The sequence below is a fragment of the Sitophilus oryzae genome, unplaced genomic scaffold (assembly GCF_002938485.1).
Source record: "Sitophilus oryzae breed Bouriz unplaced genomic scaffold, Soryzae_2.0 scaffold_679_pilon_pilon, whole genome shotgun sequence".
Taxonomy (NCBI): Eukaryota; Metazoa; Arthropoda; class Insecta; order Coleoptera; family Curculionidae; genus Sitophilus; species Sitophilus oryzae.
Window position 1 is genome coordinate 486,467 of NW_022147283.1, and position 17,527 is coordinate 503,993.

General features: G+C 33.3%; 2 protein-coding genes across 2 annotated transcripts; one reads left to right on the plus strand and one right to left on the minus strand.

Moving 5' to 3' along the window:
- The first annotated feature begins 6,653 nt into the window (after window positions 1–6,653).
- LOC115887893 (craniofacial development protein 2-like) lies at window positions 6,654–7,133 on the plus strand. The gene has a single exon (XM_030907416.1). The coding sequence runs from the start codon at window positions 6,654–6,656 to the stop codon at window positions 7,131–7,133; it is 480 nt and encodes a 159-aa protein (XP_030763276.1).
- Window positions 7,134–13,795: 6,662 nt separating this feature from the next.
- LOC115887895 lies at window positions 13,796–16,921 on the minus strand. The gene is made up of 2 exons (XM_030907417.1): window positions 16,682–16,921; window positions 13,796–15,260 (listed from the first exon to the last, which is right to left on the minus strand). The coding sequence occupies exons 1-2, from the start codon at window positions 16,779–16,781 to the stop codon at window positions 14,620–14,622; spliced, it is 741 nt and encodes a 246-aa protein (XP_030763277.1). The 5' UTR covers window positions 16,782–16,921; the 3' UTR covers window positions 13,796–14,619.
- Window positions 16,922–17,527: the final 606 nt, after the last annotated feature.

The window sequence follows — 17,527 nt, forward strand, 5'->3', positions numbered from 1 at the left end:
CGGTTGGGAAAAGTATTGTTCAAATATTCTTGAACAATACGGGTATTGTGGGCAGGGCAACCATCTTGATGAAAACAGACATTGTGGAATCTTTCTCCCAATAACTCACGAATCCTAGCCACAATCTGCTGCTGTAACAAGTCCAAATACTTTGCAACAATTAAATTACCCTTTAACTCCTGTTCTTCATTAATCAACACATCAGGCATTTTGTGTTTTTGTGCGGACACGCACCAATGTGTTTCAAAATTATTAATAACTCTTGATATAGTAGGTAAAGATGGAATTGGTCTGTTTACAAAAGTTTGTGGAAAAATTGTTTGTATATCCCGATAAGACCTATTTTGGAAATACCATTTTACAATCTACAATTTGAATTTTCTCACGAACTTGAGAACAAGTTCGTGAGAACAACTCGAAATTGAGAAAAAAAAACAACTGGAGAACAACTCGAAACAAGTGTGAACTAATCTAAATCCTAAAACTATATATCCCGTGATTCCCGTGACTGGTGAAGCGAGTTTTTTGTAACAAAACTGGTGACGTTGGGTTATAATTATCCAGAATTTTTCCAAGCAATAGGAAATAAAATAATTACTCAATGAAAATCTGTAAATTATCTTTAGTGATTGATTTGATAAGTATTCATTGCAAAAAATTAATAGTATTTACCGTATTATAGTCGCTGAAAAGCTTAAAAAGTAAAGGTTTTTATGAAGTCATGGCCAACTATGGTTTCCTTTAAAAAAAATATATGTTTGTGTCATATATCAAACATGACATAGTAGATAGTTAAAAAAAACCGAGAAAACAATTTCATTAAGGATATGATTATTACCCCAGTGCAGTTATGACATTCACCATGTTGAAATTGCAAAAAATTTTAGAAAGCTGCGATTATTGAAAATAGTTAGCTTTAGTAACCCTTATTAACATACTAAAAGTCCCCATTTGTCCGGTGTGTGCGTCATCAAAAAAAATCGGCCGCCATCTTGAATATTGGTACTTTTTGGAAAAACATGTACATAACTCGAAAACAGTACGTTTTAGCGAAAAATTTCAAGAGGTAAAAATTGAAGAGAATTAAAAAATCTACCAGATTCATTAAAAACTAATTTAGTCTCGCAGCGAAGATTCATCTTATGAATTCTTAAATCCGGAAATATTCTAGAATCAAGCATTCGCAAAGCGAAAATCGTAGAGAGTGTAAAATGTTATTTAATAGGTTACTTTTTTTGAATTTTCGTACTTGTCTTTAATATTAACATTCACATAAAAGTAAAATATAAAATAAAAAAAATATATTTTAAAAGTTTATTTAATAAACTGTTGAGTTTGATATCGGGCGCCAAAATCATAGTAGGCCTGTTACTAGTAAGTATTGTTTTTACTGTTACTTCTTCTAAGCAGATGGAGATGCAGATATAGTTTAAGTAAATTATGTTTTGAAAGTAAATGCATCTTCTACGTCTGCGTCGGTTACTTTAGTTGGCGAAGATACTGATTTATGAGTTTTATTACCGCATTATCGGACAAAAATTCAATTTTTATGCTTCGGCATGGAAAATCGTCCAAATCTCACAGAGTAACTGACATCGGTAATATGCAGAACAAGATTGGTAACATGAAGCATTCAATCTTATTTGCACATGCTATATCAGGATGTGATACAACCTCGTGCTTGTTTAAAAAAGGTAAACTGACGACTTTCAAAACGTTGGAAAAAGATCCTCATCTTCGACAAATTACATCCGTTTTTTTAGATCCTGCAGCACAAAAATCTGAGCTAGTCGAAGCTGGAAATACTTTCTTATTTTCATTATATGGTCGACATAGGCTAACAAAAGATTTAGATCAGTTGAGGTATTAAAAATATAAAACCCTTACATCTCGTCAGGTACTTGGTAAAACTTTGATTTAGCTACCTTACCTCCAACAACTAACGCAGCTGAAAATCATTATTATAGGACCTATTTACAAATGGCAAATAACGGAAAAGAGGCAACAGAATGGGGATGGTGTAAAAAACGGATACCTTAGTTCCAAAAACAATGTCAAACGCAGTGGCACCAGAATTTGTATTGAAAATGATTTACTGTAATTGCAAATCTGGATGTAATATACTATGTACATGTTTAAAATCCAATATGCCATGTTCAAGCTTATGTGGTGTGTGGTAATTGTCATGGTATTTCTTGCGACAACAAACAAATATCGTCGATGAAGAACAAATCGAATAAAATTGTAAACTTCATTTTTTTTCTAGAGATGAGAGTTTGAAACGTTAGGTTACAAGTTGGTAACACATTTTTATTAAAATGGTCATAATTTGAATTATTGTTATTCGATTTGTAGGAGTATGTTTATAATGTATCCATACATATATTTTTTTCCTTTCTTGGGTAGTAGGTTTTTTTTTATTAATTGAAAATGGAAACTTTTTTTTTATTATGCGACGTTTCGCCTCATCATGGTGGGCTTTCTCAGGCACTTTATTCTTGACGCCGCAGCCGCCTTGCTACCACCAGTCTATATAGAAGAATGTGACACATTCTCAGAAAGCCCACCCTCATCATGGTGGGCATAATAAAGAAACGTCGCATAATAAAAAAAAAGTTTCCATTTTCAATTAATAAAAAAAACCTCATACCCAAGAAAGGAAAAAAAATATATATATTGATATAATTCTAAAGGTTTAAGACAAAGAAAAAAAAACTTTTATAATGTATTTATCATAATGAAAAAATGTTAAGATCATAAATGATAGATGATATTTATGTCAAAAAGGCATTCGCAAGTACTTTCTTACATTTTATTGTTTTCTTCCAACCTGTAGCCTAATTTTTCAAACTGTCACTGTATTTTTAAAAACAAGTTGTTTACAAAATGGTAACAAAAAGGCCTTGGTTTAAGTGCAAATAGCCCCGACCGGGACAAGGTGGAGGCTGCTTTCGCACAATATTAGTACACATGTATTTAGTAAAGGATAGCTTTCACAATTTTTGTTAATTTTGAAATATTAGTAAACCACCAATAGATATTTCTTGAAAATGTCACAAGGATTGTATTTTAGTTGAATTGATGCTAAATATCCATGTCATTTGTTAATAAGCTTAAAAAATTAGTAATTTGCATTTCGGTGATTCTTTTTAAAAATTGCTCGATTTTTAAAAAAATTTTGTACGTCACTGCGTTAGGATAATAAACTATTTTTTACCGACTCTGATAGACTTTCTAATTATCTTTAATTTTTACCTCTTGAAGTTTTTCACTATAACGCACCGTTTTCGAGTTATTTACATTTTTTCCCAAAACGTACCAAAATTCAAGATGGCGGTCGATTTTTTTTGATGACGCACACACCGGACAAATGGGGACTTTTAGTATGTTAATAAGGGTTACTAATGCAAACCATTTTGAATGGTCGCAGCTTTCTAAAAATGTTTGCAAATTCAAAATTATTTGCACTGGCCTATATCTACAACTTTTATCTGAAACCTTTTTCCTAAAATAGATTATAATGGAATTAGAAAGCATTTTTAAAATAGGCGAAATTTGTTATTTTCCAAATATATCTGGTAAGCCATACATTTTTTCAAAAATCCGAAAGGCGCATATTTCTGACTCCACAAAACTGCAATTCTTCTCCCATTTAACCGACTTTCTAGCTCCAGTAGTTTCCGAGATACCCATAGAGAACATTTTAGAAAACTCACCCTGTATATAGACGCTTCCATATATAGGGTCGCTTTTATGTGTGGAAACGGTCGATTATTAATTAACATATAGGAGGTACCGCAAAAAGTTAAATACAAATTTTTTAAATATCTATTAGCGAGTAATAAATTTAAGTTTACAGTGTCGTTCATAAACTCGTGGCACATTAAAGTTTCATTTTTTTAAATAGAACCCCCTGTATATTATTGCATATTTCAATTCTTTCTTCAATTCTAAGCAAAAATAAAAATATACATAATGTACTTCAAACCAACCGTTTCCGAGTTATTGACTTTTGAAAATATCACTTAAACAATTCGATTTAATTAATTTTGATCTGTTTGGTTTGATTTAATGATGTCATTCTGCCGAAACTGTGATACTGTTGTAATGGGTTTTTAAATTCCTATTAGCTACTAGTAAATTTAAGTATACAGGGTCGGTCATAAAGTTGCGGCACATCAAACTTTATCTTTTTTTTTAAATAAAATCCCCTGTATATTATTGCATATTTCAATGCTTCCTTCAATTTTAAGAAATAATCGTAATACACAATGAACATAAATTGAAGAATTGAAATGTTAAACGAAAATTTTGTCATTTTCAGAATTGATATACTCTCATTTTATACATTTACTAGCATGTACCCGCGTATAAACTGGATAAAATTTTCTCACATTTATCAGCATGAGAAAAAACAATAGGGCGATATTATTATATAACTTGGTAATATTTGAGGGGTAGTTTCATCTCGTTAGAATTTGACTTTCGAAAAATTCGTTTGCCAAAAACAAGCTTTTTACGTCAAGCAGTTTAAGCAGAATCGTGGTTAAGAAATTACCCAACTTTTTGGAACACCCTGTATGGTTTTTTAAAAAATTTCAAAATATGTAAAAAAACCAAATAAATTATGCTTGTTCAAGCGTTTTCCGGAAAGACTAAGACGTTTTTTAAATAACAAATATTGTAATATTTGAGGGGCGTTTTCACCCTCTTGGAATTTGAGATTCGAGAAACCCCTCCTTATCGAACCTCTACACCCCACAGTCAATCCGTTTGCCAAAAATCAGCTTAAAACGTCAAGCAGTTTAAGCAGAATCGTGATTACTCAATGATCATATTTTATGAAACACCCTATATAAATTTATAAAAAATCTTAAAATATGTAAAACAACAAAATAAAATATACGTGTTTAAAAGTTTTTCCGAAAAACTCACCGGTTTTTAAATAAAAAATATTTTAATATTTGAGGGATAGTTTCAACCCCTTAGAATTCGAGTTTCGAAAAATCCCTTCTTATCGAACCTCTACACCCTAAAGTCAATCTGTTTTCCAAAAATCAGCTTTTTAAGTCAAGCGCTTTAAGCAGGATCGTGATTAATCAATGACCAGATTTTTCGAAACACCCTGTATACATTTTTAAAAAAATCTTAAACTATGCAAAAAACAAAATAAAATATACGTGTTTAAGCGTTTTTCCGGACACTTGACCGTTTTTTTAAATAAAAAATATTGTAATATTTGAGGGGTGGTTTCACCCTCTTGGAACTGGAATTTCGAAAAATCCCTTCTTATCGAACCTCTACACCCTAGAATCAACCTGTATACCAAAAGCGAGCTTCTTATGTTGAGTGGTTTGAGCAGGATCGTGATTAATCAGTATGCCAGTCAATTAAGGATTTTATATATTAGTATAGATAACTTGAGAACTAATGTCAAATAAAGTATCTCAATTTCGCCAGAATGGCCATCGTTAAATGAAACTGAACCACAACTGAACATATCGAAATGAATTAAATCAAATTGTTTAAGTGATATTTTCAAAAGTCAATAACTCGAAAATGGTTGGTTTGAGGTACATTGTGTGATTTTGATTTTTGCTTGGAATTGAAGGAAGAACCGAAATATGCAATAATATACAGGGGGGTTCCATTTAAAAAAATGAAACTTTGATGTGCCATGACTAGGGAATGCAATCCCGCAAATGCTGGATCCCGCCAAATGCGGGATCAGAGTTGCGGGATTTACCGTGCGGAATGTGCGGGATCGACACATTACTACTCAGTAACCGAATCGATTTCAATCAAGATCAAACCGCTTCGTTCCGGGCCGATGCGTCGACGCTCGCAACCCGGGGGATTCCCCTTACGGCTTGACCATTAAAAATAAGTGAAACAAACAGGTTAGTTCAGTTGTAAGATTTCTTTCCGGTGTATGTGCGTTGAAGAAAACCGTTTAACTAGTACTTGTTTACTTGTGGACGGTGGTCTAATGGTTAGTGTGAGGGTATCAGAGGCACCCATGGTTGCCGATGCCTTGCGTGTAACAAAACTCTGGGAAATGCCCGCAGTCTCTAAGACATACTAGCAAATCCTACTTCCACGTCCTTGCCGTGACCACTGGGCAATGAGTGGCGTACAATGGATGTACGTTACGCAGCTAACGGAAGAGGGTGAAAGGCGATTTTCCGGCGCCTTAAAACTGGAACAGATCGGCTAAGGGAGAAAACCCCTACAGAAAAATCTTGGCCCTCCTGATAGGGGGTTGGGGCATCGGGCTAACTCCTCGATACCTGGAAAACCTAAAAAATGTTAAAAAGCCAAACAAAATGCCTCGGAATGGATCTGATATACGAAGACGAACCAAGCAACGAAAACGGATAATGCACTTTGGAACATGGAACGTACAAGGTATCTCCAGAAAAATGGACGAAGTACTATATGAGATAAATAAATTAGAAATTGACCTAGTAGTATTAACTGAAACCAAGAAAAAAAGTCAAGGATCAGAGAACTTAGGAATGTATGATTACTTTTATAGCGGCGTTCCAAAAGAAAAGAGAGCGGGCTAGGGTGTGGCTATTTTGATACATCGGAAATATAGAAAATACATTACAACCTGGGAAGGAATCAGCGAAAGAATTATTAAGATTAATATGAATATTCGAGGATATAGATTAACAATCATTGGAGTATACGCAGTAAATGATGATTCACCAACAGCTTCAAAAGATACATTCTTCCAACAGTTGAATGATGAGATTATAAAAACCGGAAAAACGAGAGAAATATTTTTGTTGGGGGACTTAAATAGCCGCACCGGAAAAAGTGATAATGATGTTACTATAGGAAAATATGGAGAAGATACGCTCATTAACAATGGAGAAAGACTAATTGACATGTGCAAACAGAATAACTTAAGAATTCTCAATGGATTTTATCAACACCGTAACATACACAAATATACGTGGATACAAGGCACAAAAAAATTAAGATCTATCATAGATTACGTAATTACTAAACAAAAAACAAAACTACAGATTCAAGACGTAAGGGTATATAGAGGGGCGATATGCGGTAGCGACCACCACCTCCTAAAAGCGAAAATATTTCTACCATATAAACGAGAAAAATAGAATATAAAGAAATAGAAAATGTAACGAAAGAAATTGAAGAGAGAAGGTACAACTTAACAGCGCTCGAGGACCCCAGCGTGCAAATGTTATACAGAAAAAGATTAGAGAAAAAATTACAACAACAACGTTTCGAAACTTTGGAAAATCATTATTATTATATCAAGGAATGCATACACAAAGCAGCTTCTGAGGTCCTGGGTACAATTGACAATAATGAAAGGAAAAGGAAGCCTTACTGGTGGGACACGGATATCTATATATATAAATCTGACTGTCCTGACTGATACTGACTCATCAACGCCCAGACCAAACCCTTGACCCTAGAAAGCTGAAATTTTGCACAGGGGTTCCTTTTATGATGTTTACGTGAGATAAGAAAGGATTTTTTAAAATTCATCCCCTAAGAGGGTAAAAAGGGGGGTGGAATATTACAATATTTTTTATTTAAAAAACGGGCAAGTTTTCGAAAAAACGCTTAATCACGTATATTTCATTTTGTTTTTTTACATATTTTAAGATTTTTTAAAAATGTATACAGGGTGATTCGAAAAATCTGGTCATTGATTAATCACGATCCTGCTTAAAGCGCTTGACGTAAAAAGCTGATTTTTGGAAAACGGATTGACTTTAGGGTGTAGAGGTTAGATAAGAAGGGATTTTTCAAAACTCGAATTCTAAGGGGGTGAAACCACCTCTCAAATATTAGAATATTTTTATTTAAAAACGGTCAAGTTTCCGAAAAAACGCTTAAAAACGTATATTTTATTTTCTTTTTTACATATTTTAAGATTTTTTAAAATGTATACAGGGTGTTTCTTGAAAAATCTGGTCATTGATTAATCACGATCCTGCTTAAAGCGCTTGACGTAAAAGCTGATTTTTTGGAAAAACGGATTGACTTTAGGGTGTAGAGGTTCGATAAGAAGGGATTTTTTCGAAACTCGAATTCTAAGGGGTGAAACCGCCCTCAAATATTAGAATATTTTTATTTAAAAAACGGTCAAGTTTCCGAAAAAACGCTTGAACACGTATATTTTATTTTTTTTTTACATATTTTAAGAATTTTTTTAAAAATGTATACAGGGTGTTTCGAAAAAAATTGATTAATTGGTCATTGATTAATCACGATCCTGCTTAAAGCGCTTGACGTAAAAAAGCTGATTTTTGGAAAACGGATTGACTTTAGAGGTGTAGAGGTTCGATAAGAAGGGATTTTTCGAAACTCGAATTCTAGGGGTGAAACCACCTCTCAAATATTAGAATATTTTTTTATTTAAAAACCGGTGAGTTTTTCGGAAAAACTCTTAAACAACTGTTCTAATAGTTCCAATTCCGATATCTAGTTACTATTTACTCCATTTTTCTCCATGTTTTCGATAGTTTCTATCTCAGATAGTCGTATGGAGTATTTAGTGTATTACAGTACAGGGTGGTTCAAATTGGACGCTTTTAAAGGGAAACGCCCTTTTCTATAGGAGATAGACGAAAACTAGTATCGGTGTCTGGAGCTCAATTTTTATCAAAAACACGAAAACGGTGAAAACCGCACATCGATATTTGTTACCGTTTCTGAGTTACGGGTTGTTTTTCAAAAATGTGCATTTTTTACAACTCGCTGTAATTTTTTTATTATGAAAAATTTTGTATTTTTATGAAAACATTTCCAAAACACCTTTTTAAACAAAATTTAAGGGTTTAAGTATATTTTTTTTAAATGAATAATTTAAGAGTTATCAACAGAAAAATTGATTTTTTATTTGGGACACCCTCTATATTTTTAATTAACAAAAAAGAATTTAAAATTACCTTCCCAAAAATATAGCACACTTGTTATTTTATTATAGTCCCCTTCGAAATACAGAATTCTTAAAAGTTCGCCGATTTTTACTAGTAGGCTTTGGACCCCTTATTGATGATCTGTCCCTAATGGAACTCGAAAACATATTTTTCAGCAAGACGAGGTACCGCCTCAGAACGCTGCAGTTATCAGCAATTTTTTTCAGCCAATTTCAAGAATAATTGAATAGCTTACCAAGATCCCAGCTGTTGGCTGTCGAGGCTGCCGGACTTAGTGCCTTTGGTTTTTTATCTTTGTCGAAAATGCCGAAGAATAAAGGTTCTTATTTTTAAATTGCCTGTATAATCTAGACAAGAATTAGAAGTACTTAGCGGTTATGCAAGAGTATCTTTCACCCTACTGAGATAATGAATTCCGCGAGAAATGTTCAAAAACGGTCCCGTCTGTCCATAACAGAAGACGGTTGACATGTTGAACACCTGTATCAAAATCTCATGTCTTCTAGTAAAAAGGTGTTTTGGAAATGTTTTAATAAAGATACAAAATTTTCTATAATAAAAAAGTTACAGCGATTTGTTAAAAATCCACATTCTTGAAAAACACCCAAAACGGTAACAGATATCCATGTGCGGTTTTCACCATCATGTTTTTGATAAAAGTTGAGCTCCAGACACCGATATTAGTTTTCTATCTCATATAGAAAAGGATGTTTCCCATTAAAAGCGTCCAATTTACCTGCTTGGTCTGATTATATTAAATTTGTTGTTAAAATTATACCCTTGTAACTGTTGCATCTAGCGGTATATACCATTATAAAAATGAATATGTCAGAACTGGTAAAAAATAATACAGAACATTAGGTAACGCAATATTGCGATTCTTTTCTTCAGCAGGCAGCGATTTCAATGTAGCTCTTTTGTTACTCAATTGAAGGCTTCGTCACGAGATTATTTAATTAGATAATCAGACGAATCACGCTGCTCGCTGCTGACGTCACTCTACAAGGAGATTTGCCCAACCATATACACCGCTAATTTTATTATACACGAAAGAAACTGTATAAAGCAATACATATTTCTGTTTTTGTTTAGATAGGGTACTACTTAGTGTGAAAAAAAAATGTCAGAAAGGGAAAATTAGATTACACCACAAAAATGGGAAGAATACATGGAAAATCTTATGACGGAAAATAGAGTCGAATTTATGGACTGCCCTGCCGTGACGACAAATATAAGAACAATGGGATCCCTGATTAGAATATCAATGGACGAAGTAATTAAAGCATGTACCTCACTAAAAAATCGTAAAGCATCCGGACCGGGAAATATAACGGCAGAGTTAATTAAATCAGGACCGAAAAAACTGTACGAACACTTAAGGAAAATATTCCAGGACTGCATAAACGGAACGGATGTACCACAAGAATGGAATGAGGCAAACTCAACTATATACCAAAAGGGAGATCGTACTAAGTGCGAAAACTACAGGGGAATATCAGTAACAGCCACCGTGAGTAGAATATATGGAAAAATTTTGAGAAATAGGATCGAAAACGAATACCAAGAACTAGAAGCCAAAGAACAAGCAGGATTTAGAGCCTGAAGATCGACGGTAGACCACTTATTTACACTCAAGTAATAAGTAAAAAGAGCAATATAAACCAAGAGCTACATCTTGTGTTCGTGGACCTGCAGAAGGCATACGACAGCGTTCCCCTTGTGAGACTTTGGGAAGCTATGGAAAAAACCAATATAAATGTAGAGCTAATAAAAGCAGTGAAATCATTATATAAACAAACAAAAACTAGAATAAAAGTCGGCAAAAAGTTAACAACAGGATTTAATGGAACCAAAGGTCTGAAACAAGGGTGCTGTATTTCACCAACACTGTTCAAGATATATCTCGAACAAGTTCTCAAAGGTTGGAAGCAAAAATGTAGAAATACGGGAGTACCCACAGGGGATAACATGCTCTACACACTTTGCTTCGCGGACGATCAGGTGATCATAGCACAAAATTACGATGACATAAATTATATGACACGTAAGCTTATAGAAGAATATCAGAAATGGGGACTCGAGATCAATACTAACAAAACAGAATATATGTGTATCGGAGGAGAACAACAAGATCTAATACTAGAAGGGAAGAAAATTAAGTGCTGCACAAAATACAAATATTTGGGTATGCAAATCACAAATGATGGACTGTTGGATACAGCAATTAAAGAATGGGATACTGTGGGACAGAAGCATAAACAACAAGAACAAAACTCTAATATACAATACCATCATAAAGAGTATAACCACGTACAGCTGTGAAGTCTGGCCAATTAAGGAAACAACAAAACGAATGCTGGAAGCTACAGAGATGGATTTTTGGAGAAGATCAGCAGGCAAATCAAGACTCGAGCGAATAACTAATGAACGCATAAGAGAGATTATGGAAGTTAAACATACGATAGTGGACGACATAAAGAACAGTCAACTCATATGGTACGGGCATGTCCAAAGAATGGCAGAAATAAGAATCCCAAAGCAAATTATGAACTGGAAACCTACAGGAAGAAGAAATCCGGGTAGACCGAGAAGAAGTTGGCAGGAAAGGATTGAGACTTTTATGGAAGAAAGAATTCTCGGAGATAGACATGGAGAGACAGACAGCCATGGAAAGATGGCATCGGAAGACGTAGAACGTTTTAAACTGATTAATATATATATATATATATATATATATATATATATATATATATATATATATATATATATATATATATATATATACTACTTAGTGTCACAATATAAAAGAAAAAATATACGCTTCCAAACACACGTGCTTTGATTAAGGCTTAATTAAGGTTTGCAGAGCTTCAGCATTTGCCATAAAGTAGCGAGCATTTTGTTACAAAACTATATAAATTATATATCACTGTAATCACAAAACTTCAATCTATTTCCGTATTGTAACGGAATTTTAAATTATGTATTTATTTTCAAGAAAATTTAGTCCAGACATAAGGAATATTGTGTTGATGTTTGACCATTAAAATCTCAAAAATAAAGAAGTTATCTAAAATGTGCTACAATACGGATATAGTATTAATCCTTTATCTTTAATTTCCTTCTTCATTTGTGTAAAAATACCTAGCCAGTTTTACATAAAACGTTAAATGCCGAACGCTTATGTTGCTACTTTTTCTGACTAGTGAAATGGACTATAACTAGTGACAGTAGTGACCCCCTATAATAGATCTTATTTGACTGACCTATTAGGATTTTGTGAAAATGCAGTAACAATAATTTTAATGCTTCATTTTTCTAGGCGTATTTAAGTTTTTAAAACCAAATATTGTACTGAAGTTTCTCAATTTACTACATTTTGTGTTCCAATAATAAAAATAATACTATTTTATACAGAGTGTCTAAAAATGTATATTAAACAATTACTAAGGTGTCCGTTTTTCGTGCAGGTTGTTTGTAGTTTTATTTTGTAGTAATAATTTGCGGAAATTTACAGGTTCACAGAAACTACGCAAATTTAGCGGTAACAGATAAGAATAATGTTTATTACATTTTTAGATAATGACACAACTTGTTATCAGTTTAAATAACAACCTGCCTATTCGTCGAAGAAAATTTATCAAAAAGTAATTAAATATTTGTATAATTATACTGATCGGAAAAAAAAACGGCGTCCATTTGGCTTGGAAATGACGACCGATGACATTTCTCATATAATTTTATATATAAAATGACAGCGATCTACACTTCATAACCATCCCTGACGCCGTTTTTTTCGATCATATTGTAGTATATTAGGTTGTATCGAAGAAATTAACTATCGATATGGTTGTTGAATTAGAGCAATATACCGTATGATCGAAAAAAGCGGCGTCCAGTTGGCTAAAAAAAGCATCTAAGTATAAACAGCAGATCAGGTAAACGAAAGTCCGTTCCTAGGCTATATCGTACCTCTCCATTATAGAGGGCATTGGTTTAATAAGTTGATAAGTTCAGACTCATCAGACCCTTTCTTACTGTACAGGGTGTTTTATTTTCCAGTATGTTTTATGGGGATTCTCGTTTATTAATAATCAAGTTCATTAATCAAAGTTAATTATCAAGAAACACAATTCGTTTTTTGATAAAAGTGGTTTTTATTGAGTTTTACCTCGAATTTTCTTTATAGTATATGAAACTGATGCACCAGGTCTTGTAAAATCACTTCTCTTCGAAGCATTTTTATTCTAATTTGTTTATTTGATAATAATTATCAAAAAACACATGTCGTTTTTTGTTAAAAGCGGTTTTTATTTAGTTTTATCTCTAATTTTCCTTATAGTATACAAAGCTGATGCACCAGGTCTTGTAAAATCGTTCAAATCATCGATTGTCATTCCTCAGGCGTCTTTGACGCCTTTTTTTTTGATCATACGGTATTTCTAACTGACTTCGGAAATACACACACCGGAAAAGTCTAGGGATATTACAATTTTATCCAGCCATTGTCAGTAATTTTATTATTTGCATTTCTGATATAAAAAAATTAAAATAAACAAATAGTTTACAGGACGTATTGGAAATAAAAATGCGAAATTTACCGAATTTTTCAAATTTACCTTGATTTTTATTGAAATCAAAAAAATACACACATTTTTTTTTATTCTAAACTGTGAATTAAAAAAAAAAGATAAAACCATTTTTACTTAATATGTATGTTTTCTCTTTCAAATAATTTTGTATGTAACCAGGAATATTTATCAGTTGGACAGGCCGAGATGAGCAACCCAATTAATTGCGCAAATTTTCTAATTTTACATTTTTCCTTTCCCTTTATATTGTTTATTTTTTGTCTATTTTTTTTTTTTTTTTTTTTTTTTTGTTATTTTCTCTGAGGGTTTGGAGTTAAATACAAATCCCAAAAATTTACATACTTGGCACGGTTTTACGACGCTCTTTTCGTAGTTAATTATGAAGCCTAAAGTGTTTAAAATATTTATCGTTTTATTAATATTTTTAGAGCATTCTTCTTTTGTTTTCCCTACTAGTAATAAGTCGTCAAGGTAAATTACCGACAGAAACCCCTCTTTTCTGAGTTCGTGTATTACTGGTTTTAAAGCTTTGGTAAAGGCGTATAAGGAGCAGTGTTTAGCCCGAAAGGCAAACACGTAAATTCATATAATTTTCCGTTAAGGGAAAAACGCAGGTATTTTCTATGACCCTTACATATTGGTATTAGAAAATAGGCATCTTGTAAATCAATGCTGGCCATATAATTATTTTTAAATATAATATTTTGTGCAGATCTATAGTCTTCAAGTTTGAAATGAGAACAATGAATAAATTTATTAAGTTCTTTTAAGTTGAGAATGAATCTCATATCGCCATTCGGTTTTTCTCGTAAAAAATATGGTGATAAGAATTGTCCCTTAATGGGTTTACACTGTTTTGCTGCACCTAGAGATAGTAATTTTTCCAGGGCATTTGTATAAGCGTGTAATTCAGTTTTAGAGTAACATTTTTGACTAACTTTTTATGTTGAACAGGTTTCGATAAAAAGGGTATTTTATAGCCTTTAATATTTCGCAAGACATTTGGATCACAAGTGATATTTTTCCACTGATTTAGAAACCCCTTTAGCCTTCCCGCTAACTTCTCTAGCGCCGCTGCTGTTGTTGGCGGTATTGTGTCACCCTCTCCTTTTTCTCGCTCCATCTTTTATGCTTAAATCTAGCTTTTGTATAATTCCATATCTTCTGTGTAAAGACAATTTATTATGTACATTGCATAATATTTTTGCAGTATCGGCTAAAACTTTTATTTCACTTGTGGGGTGATCGTTCTCATTTAATAACCGCTTATTTAACGGTTCAGATATTGCACATAAAGCTATGCCGATTTCATGCTGAATTTTTTGTATGTATGTGTCGGATTTTAGTGTTGACTGGGGTATGGCCGTTTTAATTTCTAGGTTTAAGTCAGGTCCATATAAAGTGTTTAAATTTTTTGGTTGTGGGTATAAAGATCGAAAATTTAATATTTCATCTTTATCCACTCCCTCTTTTAGGAATTTTTCCCAGCGTTGTTGGATCCCACTGTGTAGAGACTGGCCCCTGTTTGGTGGTCTTTTAAAATCACCGAGAATGTTCTCAATTTGGACTGTGTTAGTTGTTGCATGTTGGGACAGATGAGGTACAGAACTAGTTACAGGACTGGGCATTGTTATGTTTTGATCTAAAGGTAAGTCTGTTGGAGTAAAGCATCTACTAGAGTTCGTGCTAGCCACAGAGTTTGTTTCCTCGCTGTCGTCACTGTCACTGTCCGTTTCACCTGAAATTTTTAATATTATCGTAGCGTCCCCAAATTGATAAAATATTAGAATTTAGTCTAATAATGAGATTATTAAAGACTGCACATGAAGTGCATAATTCTTCTTATCCTAGTTAGTGTTTGATTTTGTACAAAGCGTTGCTGCACATAAAGTGCATAACATTTTCATTTTCATGCAAACACGTCTAGGTTTATCTTTTACAGAGAATTGCTGCACATAAAGTACATAACATTTTTAATGCAAACACGTCTAGGTTTACCTTTTTCAGAGAATTGCTGCACATAAAGTACATAACATTTTTAATGCAAACACGTCTAGGTTTACCTTTTACAGAGAATTGCTGCACATAAAGTACATAACATTTTTAATGCAAACACGTCTAGGTTTACCTTTTACAGAGAATTGCTGCACATAAAGTGCATAACATTTTTAATGCAAACACGTCTAGGTTTGCCTTTTACCGAGAATTGCTGCACATAAAGTGCATAACATTTTTAATGCAAACACGTCTAGGTTTACCTTTTACAGAGAATTGCTGCACATAAAGTGCATAACATTTTTAATGCAAACACGTCTAGGTTTACCTTTTACAGAGAATTGCTGCACATAAAGTACATAACATTTTTAATGCAAACACGTCTAGGTTTACCTTTTACCGAGAATTGCTGCACATAAAGTGCATAACATTTTTAATGCAAACACGTCTAGGTTTACCCTTTTCAGAGAATTGCTGCACATAAAGTACATAACATTTTTAATGCAAACACGTCTAGGTTTACCTTTTACCGAGAATTGCTGCACATAAAGTGCATAACATTTTTAATGCAAACACGTCTAGGTTTACCTTTTACAGAGAATTGCTGCACATAAAGTGCATAACATTTTTATGCAAACACGTCTAGGTTTATCTTTCACAGAGAATTGCTGCACATAAAGTGTATAACATTTTTGTCTTTAGTCTAATGCATTAAATTTTTAAAAAGTGGACAGTTTGACAAACCATAACAATATTTTACGGTTGCTACAGGCATAGTGGTCTGCCGCGTCTGGTTTGGCTGAACCATCGTAGGCCATCGTCGAAGACGACCCTGAGCGGCGGCTGTACGGTCGAGAAGTGGGAGATGCGCGCGAATGGAATTCGCGCCTACGTGCTAAAAGGCGCATAGCAACAAGCAACAGACAACAAGAGAAGTGAACGAAGCGTCGCCGGCGTTCGTTTGACTTTAAAGACTCTCTGCTCAATATATAATCCGTTATTAATTTGCTAATGGATAAGTTATTAATTACGTTTATGTATTTTAATTCTCATAATAACCTTTTTTATGTTCCAAATATAATGTTTACATTTTTCAGACCGATGGTGCACATGAAGTGCATAAAATGTTTTATATTTATTCATTATTTAATCAAATTTACTTACTTTTGCATTTTCTCTCCACCAACTCCGTTAGCTTCTTAATTTTTGTCACTAACTTCACATAATCACTGTTTGATTTCCGTTTACGAGTTGACCGCGGCATTTTTAAATAGATCGATTCGAACTGCGTGCGTACCGTGCGACACAAATGGATATAATGAGCCCAAGACGGAACGGGTGAGCGGAGGGGGGTTTTTCTTTCGGGAATGGACTCTGAACTGTGTGGTGCGCTGCGCGCTAAGAGGATATACTACCTGGTTTTCATTATTTTGTAGAACAGGGATGCGAAACATAATTGTGGACAATTTCGTCAAATAAACTACCAGACATAATTATCGGGACAAGCAAAATTTTAGGGTAAATTTAAAGTTGAATATCTCTTCAACTAAAAAAGATTTTGGGATGCGATTTGAACCAGGTTTTAGATGCATCTATTGTGATTAAGATGCTATGTGGTTTTCGAAAATATATTTAGTGAATTCTCGTATACAGGGTGTTTTATAAGAGTGTGAAAATTTGGCCAAGAATCTTTTTTACCGCAAATTTACAATTTTTACAAAATCGAAATTTGAATCTGTATTGAAATTAGAAAAACAAGTTGATCGGTTTTTTAATTTTCTTTTGTTTTAAGGAAAATACGACGTTTTTTCGAAAAATGTGCATTTTTAGTCATACGTATGGTCCTAAATGGTACAAAAAGCTTTGTACATTCTGCATATGCCAAAAAATTATTGATATAGAGCGTATCTAAAACCAGATAACTAACACAAGTTAAAAAAACTTCAACATAAGAATAATATTTTTATTTATAAAATAAGTAGATAAAATATAATAAAATTTAGGTTTATT

Excerpts from the sequence above, each read along its gene's own strand:
- LOC115887893 (XM_030907416.1), top strand. The coding sequence starts at position 6,654 with ATGAATATTCGAGGATATAGATTAACAATCATTGGAGTATACGCAGTA.
- LOC115887895 (XM_030907417.1), bottom strand. The coding sequence starts at position 16,781 with ATGCCGCGGTCAACTCGTAAACGGAAATCAAACAGTGATTATGTGAAG. Across the intron at positions 15,261-16,681 it reads GGTGGAGAGAAAATGCAAAA|GTGAAACGGACAGTGACAGT; the intron begins GTAAGTAAATTT and ends TAAAAATTTCAG.